At 43.1% G+C, this 12188-nt stretch overlaps 1 protein-coding gene across 4 annotated transcripts in view; it reads right to left on the bottom strand.

Annotated features, from left to right (window-relative positions):
* fgf13a (fibroblast growth factor 13a) overlaps positions 1-12188 on the bottom strand; it is a 131951-nt gene that overhangs the window by 57762 nt on the left and 62001 nt on the right. For all 4 annotated transcript variants that reach the window (XM_084086078.1, XM_084086076.1, XM_084086079.1 and 1 more), the window contains one exon: positions 9153-9320. In XM_084086078.1, the coding sequence (XP_083942204.1) occupies positions 9153-9320 (168 nt within the window). The remainder of the gene's footprint in view (positions 1-9152; positions 9321-12188) is intronic.

Below are 12188 nucleotides of genomic sequence, written 5' to 3'. Positions count from 1 at the left end.
CTTTGCAGTCAATAGTCATTAAAATTATACAAGGCACAATAAAACAATTATGATACCAAAAGAACATCAAATGAAAGATTTACCTCAGATACAGCACCTATGTCCTCATTGTTTGCTTATGAATACATTGACTGTAGGAACATATGTTTTTGAGACTACTGGGTACATACTTAAAGACCAACTGAAATTTGGTGAATATTTAATCTCTGAATGGTGACCCAATTCATTGTAAAATAGGAGCTGTATGCATCTCAGTCAATCACTGATGGACCGCCTGGAGCTTAGCAATCTCCAGACACTGGGCACTCATTCTGGTCATGGCGAGTACCATGACCCAGCCGGAAGTCCATGACCTGCCTAGAGCAGTGGTTCTCAAACTTTTTTGTGTCAAGGGCCGCCAAATGTATATGTATTTGGCTGCGGACCCCTCCATCTGAAAAGGATTTGTGCTAGGGACCCCAAGAAGAGAAGATTTGTGTAAAAAATGCAAAATTATTCAAAAAATTACAAAAGTAGCAGGTGTACAAGCTCGCAGCGCGGCACGAAGTGACACGCTGTGAGCTGGTATATCTGCTATTTTTTTATACCCAACGTATGGATAAAGGGGTTCAAATGTATTAACACATTTTGCTGAGGAACCCCTGGAATCCCCTCAAGGACCCCTGGGGGTTCCCGGACCCCACTTTGAGAACCACTGCCTAGAGGTCACCTCGCTTGGACCACAAAGTAAAAAAACAAAAAACCAAGGCCATGTTACATCAAGTTTCTGTTACTGCATTGCCTATGTCTCTCTCTCTCTCTCTCTCTCTCTCTCTCTGTTTTGAGAAACACATTTTAGAGTACCGTTTCACTATGAAAGGAGATTGGGGTCAGCACAAACACCAGTGATGGCCTACAAGGCAACCATTGGCATGATGGCACCCCCTTGCCTTCGGGGCACAAAGTGCCAGCACCACTTTCTAACTGTTCTCATTACTTTCACAGTAGATCTGTGGAGAGTGCAGACAGCCAGCCACACAGCCTCCTCAAATACACATGGAGTTGCCAGATGCTTCTTTTCACCCGACGAGCAAGGCGTTTCACCAGCAGGAGAGCATAATGATAACATAATGTGGATGTTCACATTATCTACCCACCAGTCACTATAGTGCAGTGACAAGGACACAATCTCCTGGCTGCCTCCCACCTGCAAACTCTGCCAGTTGTGTTCATTCGAATGGTACGGGCCAATCTGGAAGCACCCGCAGCCGAGGAATGAACCCGGGGGTCTCTGAGGCGATGGGTGAGTTGTTTAACGTCAACGCCACACAGACGCCCCTCACCCCTAATTTATTGTACAAAGCTGAACACACTATAAGGTCCTGGACAACAGCCAAGTCTAACGAGAAGTATCCTCAGTGTTAAAACAAAGAAAATGTCTTTGCCAAAACTAACTTTAAGTGCATAAAACAATTAAATGTAGTGTATTTTCCTCTGTCTGCCTCCATTTCTGCTTCGCAAGACACACTATTTGCTCTCTCTCTCTCTCTCTCCCCCTCTCTCTCTCCCTCTCTCTCTCCCTCTGAATAAAGAAATCTTTGCGTTGCGTTGTGTGGCTGTCAAAGAGTGTGCTGGGAGAAGGAGGAGGGCAATTGGGAGAGAAAGGCTAATTAAATAGACCGTGATGGAAGGTAATAGACCCAGCTACTTGACTCTGGTCCCCTCGCCCCATGGGCCCCACAGTGGGTCCTTGTTAATGTTGTGTCATACACACCAACTGCTGCCATTTGTTTATACCCTTGAGGACCGAGGCCTGGAGGAGACAGAAATTAATTCTGCATCAGCATTTTTCTTATTCTTTTTTTCCTGCCCGAGCGCAAGAGGGAATATGTGTGCCTGACCAGTGTTTATGTTTGTGTGTCTTTAACTGTGCTTATTACTCGACGGTGGGCATATGCATCGAAGGGCCGGTAGTTGACGAACGGGTGTGTGAGGTGTGCTGTACACGTGACTGATGGTGCCTGTGATATGTACGTGAGGCTGGAAATTATATCGCACTAAAGGTCCCTTTTTTTGGGGTGCTTTTTACCCCTTTTCTCCACAATGTAGTCATTACACCAATTGATTCCTCCCCTCACACATTTCTGTATGTTGTGTCACTGCTGTCGTATCCTACTGGCTCACCTGCCAGTGAGGAGCCCCCACCGGGAGGACGTAGAGCCTTCGTCCTATACTCCTCCCACCTGACAATTTAATTTAAACTGCTGTTGTGTCATGAGTGCATCCACACAGAAATATTTGCGAAATATTCTCTCTCTCACATTCTGTTTGACAGGTACCAGACTGTTAAGAATGAACTTGGCTTCTATATACATTAAGTGAGTCAAGCACAATGGAATTGTAGTACATAGGCTAGAGTCTTGGCACTGTGGTTTTGACCCTTGTACTGTATGTCTCACTATCGATCGCTTGTGAAGTTGGTATGGCATTTAGACCTTACAGGAGTGTCAGTTGAATGGGTTCATGTTCAATGTTCCCTTTCAGTCCATCAGAGACTCCAGGTGGCCCGGGTGTGACAGTGACATTAAAACTCCCCAGCAGAGCCAGGCTGTGAAGGCACAAAGCCTTATTATCATAGGCATCACTTATTCATGCGGTTTCTATTTACAGTACTGTTGACTTACATAAATAGAAAGAAAGAGAGAGAGTAAGAAAGAAAGAACAAACGAACGAACGAACGAACGCACTTAAGCTGTTATTGAAGTGCGAGTGCATCCGGGGGGATTGTGTGTTTGTCTCACTGCTACTGCAAATGTCAACATTGCAGTAGCAAGCAGAGCTCAGAGTTAGAAGGAGTGGGAGAGAGTGAGAGAGAGAGAGAGAGACAGGCCGGTGACGCTCCGTTTATGAGGAGGGATGTGGGCCGCGTATGCAATCACACCGTGTTGTCAACTTGTCACCGTGGCAAATCGCAGCAATTGTAGTGAGGAAACAGTGGGGAAACTGACAGGCCCACTAACTGTCATACTTGTGTCTCCATCGCAGAGTAGGTGGCATTATACTGTAAGTTTGTTCTTTTTGCTGTTTTTGTCAATACAGTGAGGGTTGCTAAAAGGACCTCAACTTGGCTGAATGTTAAGGCTCGCTGCACAGCCTCCGTCAGTTATTTTCTGTTATATTCAGTTATGTTCGATGAAGTACAAATTAGGCTCAAGTTAATGGTCCCATGGAGAATGGGGGAGGGGGGTCCGAGGGTTACAGTAACCAGAGGTGGAAAAAGTACTCAAATGTTTTACTTAAGTAAAGCTTGCAGATCATCTATTTTCAAAATGCCAAAGTATATGTCTGACGTGGTTTTTAAATAAAAAATCAAACTAACTAGTAACTAAAGTTTTCAAATAATTGAAGTGGCGTAAAAAGAACAATACTTGCCTTTGAGATGTAGTGGAGAAGTAGTAACATTATTGAAAATTAATTGTACTTAAGTACAGTACTTAAATGTACTTGGTTACCTTCCACCACTGACAGTAACATACAGTGAGGAAACACAGGGAGACAGTAGCTATAACATCTACACTTGTGTTTACATTTCGAAGCGTCTGGAGGCGAAGCTCAGAGCTCGATAAATTCCACAACAGGCCTCGTCTGTCTCTATGGGATTTAGAGAGTGTGGGCGAAATCGAACAGTTTAGCGAGGAATGAGAGTCTGTGTACAATCTGACTACATGTTTGACAACAGAGAGAGGAGGATGTGCCTGTAGAGTGTGGGGTTATTTAAAGAACAATCCACAATGGGCAACAAACGACAACAAAAACACTATTGTTGTCATCACCATACACAGAGTGTGATACTGTATATTCAGGTGTATGGTAGTGTGTGTCCATTTCTACATTGTGTGTGGACATGGCATAGGGCTGAATTATGGATGGAATTCATAGAGATCTGCGCTCTGGTCATCAGTTATGTGTGGACTTGGCATAGGGCTGAATTATGGATGGAATTCATAGAGATCTGCGCTCTGGTCACCAGTTATGTGTGGACTTGGCATAGGGCTGAATTATGGATGGAATTCATAGAGATCTGCGCTCTGGTCATCAGTTATGTGTGGACTTGGCATAGGGCTGAATTATGGATGGAATTCATAGAGATCTGCGCTCTGGTCACCACCTTAGTCTGTGTGGTGGAGAGATACAGACAAAGAGAGAAAGCAACCGCAGGAGAAGACAGAGTGACAGGTATTTAAATGACAGAGGAAGAAAGAGCGACGGGGCCACGGAGCCGCAAGACAAACGGACCGATAGAGTCGGACAGGCAGGTATTGTGCTCCCCGGAGCTCTGCTGAGATGAGCTGATGTGAATTGAACTCATTTTCCGTGGACACTGTGGCCCTCATTCGCGGGCTATCGACGTTTTATCTCATCTCCCGATACTAATCAGATAGCCTGCTGCTACCCCTCTCAGCTACCTGTGCTGTGCAGTACATCAGAAGGGTTCAGACACCCAGGAAATATCAGATGAGATATTACACTTTAACAGAGGCACCGTCACGTACAGCTAACAGGGGGCAAACCCCAGGAACGCCTGTTGAAAAGGCAAATCAAGTAAATCGCAGAATGAGAAATTCCGCCATGTTTTAGGTCGTTTACATACAGCAGTTCCCGTATTCCCGGGTGTCAATTCTCTGGTCAGGCAGGGTGTGCATCTCTTGTCTGTACTGCACTGCACTTGTCTATTACACTTGTGAGGTGAATAACCTTATTCATATGAATTATAATGACCGACTCAGGAGGCGCTTTTACTGTGCATACGCTGTGCGTTTATTCACTCTGATTGATTGACACGTGTCCTGACAGCGGTGTACAGCCGTACCTTCATGTGTGCATGCGCCATGCGCTCTTAACATAATATACAATAGAATAGGCTCATGCCACAACACTGTTGCTACGACGTCACAATGCTTAAATCTAACTCATGGTGTAGAACAGTGGTTCTCAAAGTGGACAGAACAGTCTACAGTCTTTCTAATCTAATAATTAGAAAATCTAATAATTTGGTTTGAAATTACACAAGTTTTTCTTATGGGGATTTCATCTTTTCAGATGGGAGCCCATGGCGGAACGTCTATACGCTCTTCTGTCTCTGTCTCCGATGTGCGGGCCAGGCTACTAGACGGGAGGGCCCGACCCTCTAGTATGTATACATTTGGCAGTCCTTGACATGAAAAAAAGTTTGTGAATCCACTGGTGTAGAAAAACCCATTAATCACGCAGCATAGATCCGTTGAAATGTTGTTACCACGGTTACAATTGAGCGTGATAGATTTCACCCTCTAAAATATCCGAGGGTAAAAGCATGACCGTGAGTGAAAATGAGAAATGTGCTATTCTACTGCATGGTATGGTCTGGCCAAGGATTTATGTAGCATGTTGTAGACAGGTTTTGGGGATTGCTCAGTGTTTAGAGTGGCTTAACCTTTTAAGACCCGGGAACACATCTGTGTCATTTTAGATTTCTTTGGCTATTCAAAAACAGCAGATATACAAGCCCATAGCGCAGCACAGAGTATCTATAGTTAGGGAATTTTAGCAAGATATTTGGACCATCTGTGAAAAAAATGTACTACCAATAGCTTTCTTCACGAAGGTGTCTAGAATCACCTCTCAATTAATGCAAACCCAAATCCTTGTCGAAAATCCTGGAGAGCCAATCAAAGTTAAAGAGCCCAGAGGGCTTGGGTGAAAAATATGAAATGAAAAGAAAAGTCTAAAATGACCTTGTGAGGGGTCTAACTAGGGGTTTTCAGGGGCGTTGAATCCATTCAAACCATTATTTTTGAGTAAAAATGTCTCCCTGGCCATCTAATATTGGTATATTGGTTATTGTTAAGCTGTAATATAAAGCACAGTGTATAATCAATGGTAGGGGATTGGGGTGTTGTTGAATTGATTCTATTCTGAAAAATAAAATAAGAAAATATTGCTTAACACTTGAAGAGTGTACACCTACTGTGCACATGCTCAGTGGGATACACTGTCTGCATGTGGGGAAGGAGCGGGAGTGTTGCATCCTGGAAAATATTTCTGGACGATTTTAAGGTTTGGAACTTTATCTACTTTTTGGCATTTATTTTCCTCTGCTGGCAAAACTTTTGATTACTGTGAATTTAGAATATCAATTTTCTCTAGCCTATTGCTTACATTGAACAACCATTAGTTAAACAATCATGACACTTGTCTTTTAGTAGGCAACAACATGGAACAGAATTCTGTAGCTTGTGGCTTAAGGTGCTTCATCTGTGGTGGTCCTGAGACTCAAAAGCTCTCAAAAGTCACCCAAAAAGGCTATGCAAAGATGTTGTCTTATTCTGTGAGTGTGGATGATGCAGCATTAATCAGAAGACTACATGAGGACTGGAAAAAAAGCCATACAGTCGTGCAAGAAGTATAACCACTGGATTTTTTTGCCACGTACAAGTAGTTCAAGTGCTAGCAGCTCCACATCCACAGCTCGGTTTTGCATTCCAAATGGTATCTTAGTTTGGGGTCACCTCCGTTTTTCCAGTCCTCATATAGTCTTCTGATTAATGCTGCATCATCCACACTCAGAATAAGACAAAATCTGTGCATAGCCTTTTTGGGTGATTTTTGAGAGCTTTTGAATCTCAGTCTCAGGACCACCACAGATGAAGCACCTTAAGCCACAAGCTACAGAATCCTGTTCCATGTTGTTGCCTAGTAAAGACAAGTGTCACTCGGTGCCGCGCTATGAGCTCGTATATCTGCTGTTTTTTAACAGCCAAAGACATCTAAAGTGACAGATGCGTTCCCGGATTGAATGGGTTAACTTGTAGCCCTGCAGCGGCTGCAGGCTGTAGCAGTGTTGTGGGGCAACACTCATTCTAAACATAAACCCCATTATACTCCAGAGAGAGAGAGAGAAAGAAAGAGAGGAGGAAGAGGTTATGATGCCATATGTCGTTGCTGTCGGGCAGAAACCAAACTTTTTGTGTTTTTTGTTTTCGTAAATTAATGCCCTACTTGATCATACTACAGTGTCAACACAAAGGTATCAAAAACAGCAGATCCACAAGCTCGAAACGCGTCGCTTCGCTTCGCGTTTTGGGCTTGTCGATCTGCTGTTTTTAAATTTGTATTCTGAAAAGGAACAGTTTGGGACACATGAGGTGTCCACCCGACAGAGACGATATACAATATACATTTGCGTGCGTGCGTGCGTGCGTGCACTCCAGAGTATTACACGAACTCCATCCACTTCAGGCGTGGATGTTAATGACGGCCCTGTGTGGACGGTTTACGTAAGAGGTACTGTAGTCTCCTTCTCATTCCTTTGTAAACTCAGTCACGTCCAACTGGAGCTGCAGCCAAACTGAATAATGCATTCTGTACTTCTGCAGCCAGACCTCTCCTAGTGCACGCATGCAGTAACTAAGTACATTTACTCAAGTACTGTACTTAAATACAATTTTGAGGTACTATTGGATTATTTCCAATTTTCAGTACTTTTACTCCACTACATCTCAGAGGCAAATATTGTACTTTTACTCCACTAAAATTATTTGAAAACTTTAGTTACTTTGTAGATTTTTATTACGAATCCATCTGTTTATCTGTTGATATATCTCATCTTGCCCAGTCCCTCCTTATTGACTCTCTCTCTCAGCTTTGCCTACAAGTACAGAAATAAATACACGTTGGTTGTTTGACCTTCCAAAAATCCAACAGCACGACGCCACCACAGGTGAACAACAGGTCCATAAACCGAGCATAGCAAGGTCATCATAACAACAAGACCATCCCTCAGAGGCAGCAGCATGCACACACCCACACCCACACACACACACACACACACACAAGATTGCTGAAGAAGTACACTGTATATATAACTTGTATCTTACCAATCTTGACCTCTGAAAAGGAAAGCACTTTTTTTTGTTTGTTGCAATCTTAGCACTCTACCATGAGAGAGAGATCGGCGATATATATGAAGCAATCATGCCTGGTTGGCTGACAGTGTAGTCGTACAGTACAACAGCATGCTGGAAGCACACAGGGATCTCAGTGAACTGCACTGTATTGTACTACATGTCCTCTGTCTACTAAGACTGATGGAATAATACACACAAAGCGCAGGCATGTTCTCATGCTTCTGCAAGCTCCAGGGAAAGGGGAGAGGTTTAGGAAACAGTTAAGGAATGGTACAGGGTGGAGATAGGGAGGGAGAGGCAAATACAGGGGTGGAAAGGAAGGACCGAAGGAAGGAAATGAAAGGAAAGGAAAGGAAAGGAAAGGAAAGGAAAGGAGGGATAATAGACACTGTACAGTACATACTTTAGCCTCATATCTACTGTATACAGTATATATTAAATCCATCCTTTGATGAAAGACTCATATTACGGGTGATAGTTCGTAAAGTATATTACAGTATATTAATGCCTAAATGATACTTTCCTTGTTTTCTGTCAGCTGTGATGACACCCGAATTTCACTTTGAGATCAAACAAACATCTATCTATGTCTAGAAGGTTGGAAGGGAGGATGGAAGGAAGGAAGAGGCATTGGGAGAAAGTAGAAATGGTTTGTGAATGCGGGGGTAGGCTGCAGAGGAATAAGTGAGGGGAAGCGAAAACTGTCGCTTAAGTTGTGTACTTTTATGACAAAATGACTATCATTATCATCAACATCCAAAATGGATGTTTTCAGGATAGAGTAGGGGAGGGATACCATTCACCATTTTACAAGGAAAACTGGCATACTGGCCCAAACTGCACGCACACACGCACAAATGCACGCACACGCACACACACACACACACACACACACACACACACACACACACACACACACACACACACACACACACACACACACACGGCGAGACAGCATGTCCTGCATGCGCTCTGCAAGCAAACATCAGATAGTCTCATACTGTGAGCATAATCACACCATATGCTTTCTAAAATAAAATGGGTCAGGAATGAAAGAGAAGTTTGTCGAGAGGGGAGCAGAGAGGAGCAGAACTATCAGTTCTGACAGAATATGAGAGATAAGACAGGACAAGACAGGGAGGGGTTGGGTGGGAAAGGAGGACGGGGCGGGGTTGGGAGGTATCAGCAAATAAAAAACAAAAACAAAGAGGGGGTGTACAAACAAACCTTCGGGCTCTGAGCTCTCTTTGTGGACGACTTGCTTCAGCGGGCAGCAGAAGATTTCATGACACTTAGCACGAAAGGGGGACCCTTTACTCCTTATATCCGCAGAGTGGATGGAGTCCTGCCGTAACATAATGTACTCCTGGGTACCTGGGGCAGCATCATCCTGGACTGCGGTGGGGGGTGCCATAACAGAATGAACTGGGGTTAGAGAGGGCTCACCACACACAGGAAGAAAACAAAACAACAACCACAAGAACAGCAATAAAGAACACCAGGCTAAAATACAGGTAAATAAAATAAATTAAAAGACAACAGCAAACAACAGTAACTTTAAAATAACATAATAGTTGAGAGAGAGAGAGAGAGAGAGAGAGACAGGGGGGTGGGGGATGAGGAACAGGAGACATCCAGAGAGATATTCACAGGTAGAGAGCGAAAGAAGGACATAGAGTTCAATAAACAACTTAAATCAAAGACAACTAAATGAACAACAGTGGGAGCTTCTTTAAAAGTGAAGTTGGTCAATGCAAAAGAGGGTGTTAAAGAGGAGTTAGTGTAGTGGAAGCTTTAGCAGTGGTACCGTGGCACTCGGATGACGCGACCGGCCGTATAACGGCTGGCATTAGGGGTGGAGGCTTGTGAGATAGCAAGGTGAGTGTGCAGTCAAAGCTGGATGGAAAGTCAGCTTAAGCAGACCTGGGATCAGGGGGTGGGGGGGCTATAGACCTACAGTATAGACCCCTCCTCTCCTGAGCACATAATGCATCGAACCCCCCCATCACCCCCGTTCATAAGCAGACAAGCAGATGCAAATGCATGCACAGAGCTGCAAGCCACCCTGCATACAGTATATGTTGCAGAGAAGAATGATGAAACTTGCTGTCATGGAGTTGTCATGCATCAGTGGGGATTCTAAGCATTCTTAAGAAAAATCTATAGGATTCTTTTGTTTTTTATTGTTGGGGTATAGTGAAGAGCCAGGAGTTTAGTGCCTACTAGTGTGTATTTGATCTACAGAGCAGCACTCCACTTATGGCCACAGTTGGCTTCGACCACTGACCTAGTTTCTCCATGTTGATGGATTAGCTAAAAGGGAATCAGGCCCGCTAAATGGCATTTTCTTCTAATGGCCTTGGGCACCATGCCTGTCTGACACATTCACTACCTAATGAAAACAACTGCACAGAAGGCTTCAATACTGGACCGTGTTAAATCGCTTCCTGCCATTAAACCACTATTTACTTCATTCCTGTCTAACTATGATACATGGAGCCGACTGTATATTCAATTTAACAAGAAGAAGTTACATGGATTGGAAATGGATTCCTAAATATAAATCCCAGAGCCCACAATCCCACTTACTTTTCTCAACACAGAGTACTGTAGCTCTTAATGAATTGTTCACTATCAAAGGAACAGGGTCCCCCTCTTTAGTATGGCTGCTCGGTCCAAAATGCTAAAATGCTCATGTATAGTGCTGAATTGCCATAATATAATGGCAAAAAGCAAATGTTTACCTGTATGCGGCCTGTGCCAATGAAATAAAAGTGACTTAAGGACAGTGGAGTGCTGGTATTCACTTTGATTGTAAAGGAGCTTTTCTGGACCTGTAATACACTTTTACATGCATTTAAGCCTGCAACATATTCCAAATAATGTCTTTTTCAAAGAACTGTTGAAACAGTGACAGATCTCATGGGCAAAAGTGTCCCTGAGCAAGACTCTTAACCACAAACAGCTACCCCCCCAAGCACTCGTCATGACCACCTGAGCAGCCAGTAGCTGGGTGAAGCTGTGGACAATCGATGTGTGTCTCCAGTGGTGGGAAAAGTACTTGAATGTATTGAAGTATCAATACTGCAATGCAGAAGCACTCTGTTACAAGTAAAAGTCTGGAATTCAAAATTGACTTGAGTAAAAGTACGAAAGTATTGGTATCAAAATGTACTTAAAGTACCAAAAGTAAAAGTACTAAAATGTTTGAAAATAGCAGATCTACAAACTTGTGAGCTTGTAGATCGGCTATTTTCAAATAGCCTAGTAATAACTTACATCTGCAAAGTAACTAGTAACTATACATTTTCAAATAATTGTAGTGGAGTAAAAGTACAATATTTGCCTCTGAGATGTAGTGGAGTAAAGTATAGACAATTGGAAATACTCCAGTAAGTAAAAGTACCTCAAAATTGTACTTAAGTACAGTACTTAAGTAAATGTACTTAGTTACTTTACACCACTATATCTATACATGCACTATATCTTTCCATTAATTAATTGCTGTCTGATAGCGTTACATATCATACACAATGTTCGTATTGGTGACTCAAAAACTGCCGCAAGGCACTGTGTTTGTTTGCTCCACAATGACGTAATGTTATTCTTATTGACCTGCTGAAAAAGTTCTACTTTGTTTGGAGTATGCAGCAGGTTTTAGAAGAAAGTAGTTGCGCTCGCATTCTCTTGCAATGATGTATACTATAGTGCTGCTTTTGTTTGATTTCCGACTACAGACAACTTCAGACTACTATGCATAACAACCACATAAATAGAAGGACCAATTAATAGCAGCATACAACTGTGGATGCAGCCCAAGTTCTCCGCTCTACAAAAAGAACAGAGATAAAGTTATAAACTATTGTGCATTTCTGGTACGGAAATAGCAGCAGGAAAAGGGCACTTCAAAGAGGAGCAATAATTAAGTGTTAACGGCTGGTTCTACCTTGTCTCTGAAACAAGGACAACATTAAACACTTAAGCTCTATATATACTTTGTTGTACGATGCCCAAAAATAGGAACGCCAATTTGAAAGTGGTTAAACATGACTTCAGTCACTGGCAGCGGCTAATGAGTCTCATCTGATTGTCCTTGTTTACACTACATTATCTAGATTACTGTCACAATTAATGCAAACTGATTCACAATTAGCGAGGCGGGGAGATTGAGAATTGGAAAGTGCCAGAGTAGCTGACTCAACGTTGTATTGCTGGCGCGCGCGCGCACACACACACACACACACACACACACACACACACACA

Source organism: Gymnoscopelus microlampas, assembly GCF_963454915.1.
Source record: "Gymnoscopelus microlampas genome assembly, chromosome: 18".
NCBI lineage: Eukaryota > Metazoa > Chordata > Actinopteri > Myctophiformes > Myctophidae > Gymnoscopelus > Gymnoscopelus microlampas.
Note: the sequence above shows the minus strand (reverse complement) of the source record. Positions and strands in the feature narration are given on the sequence as shown.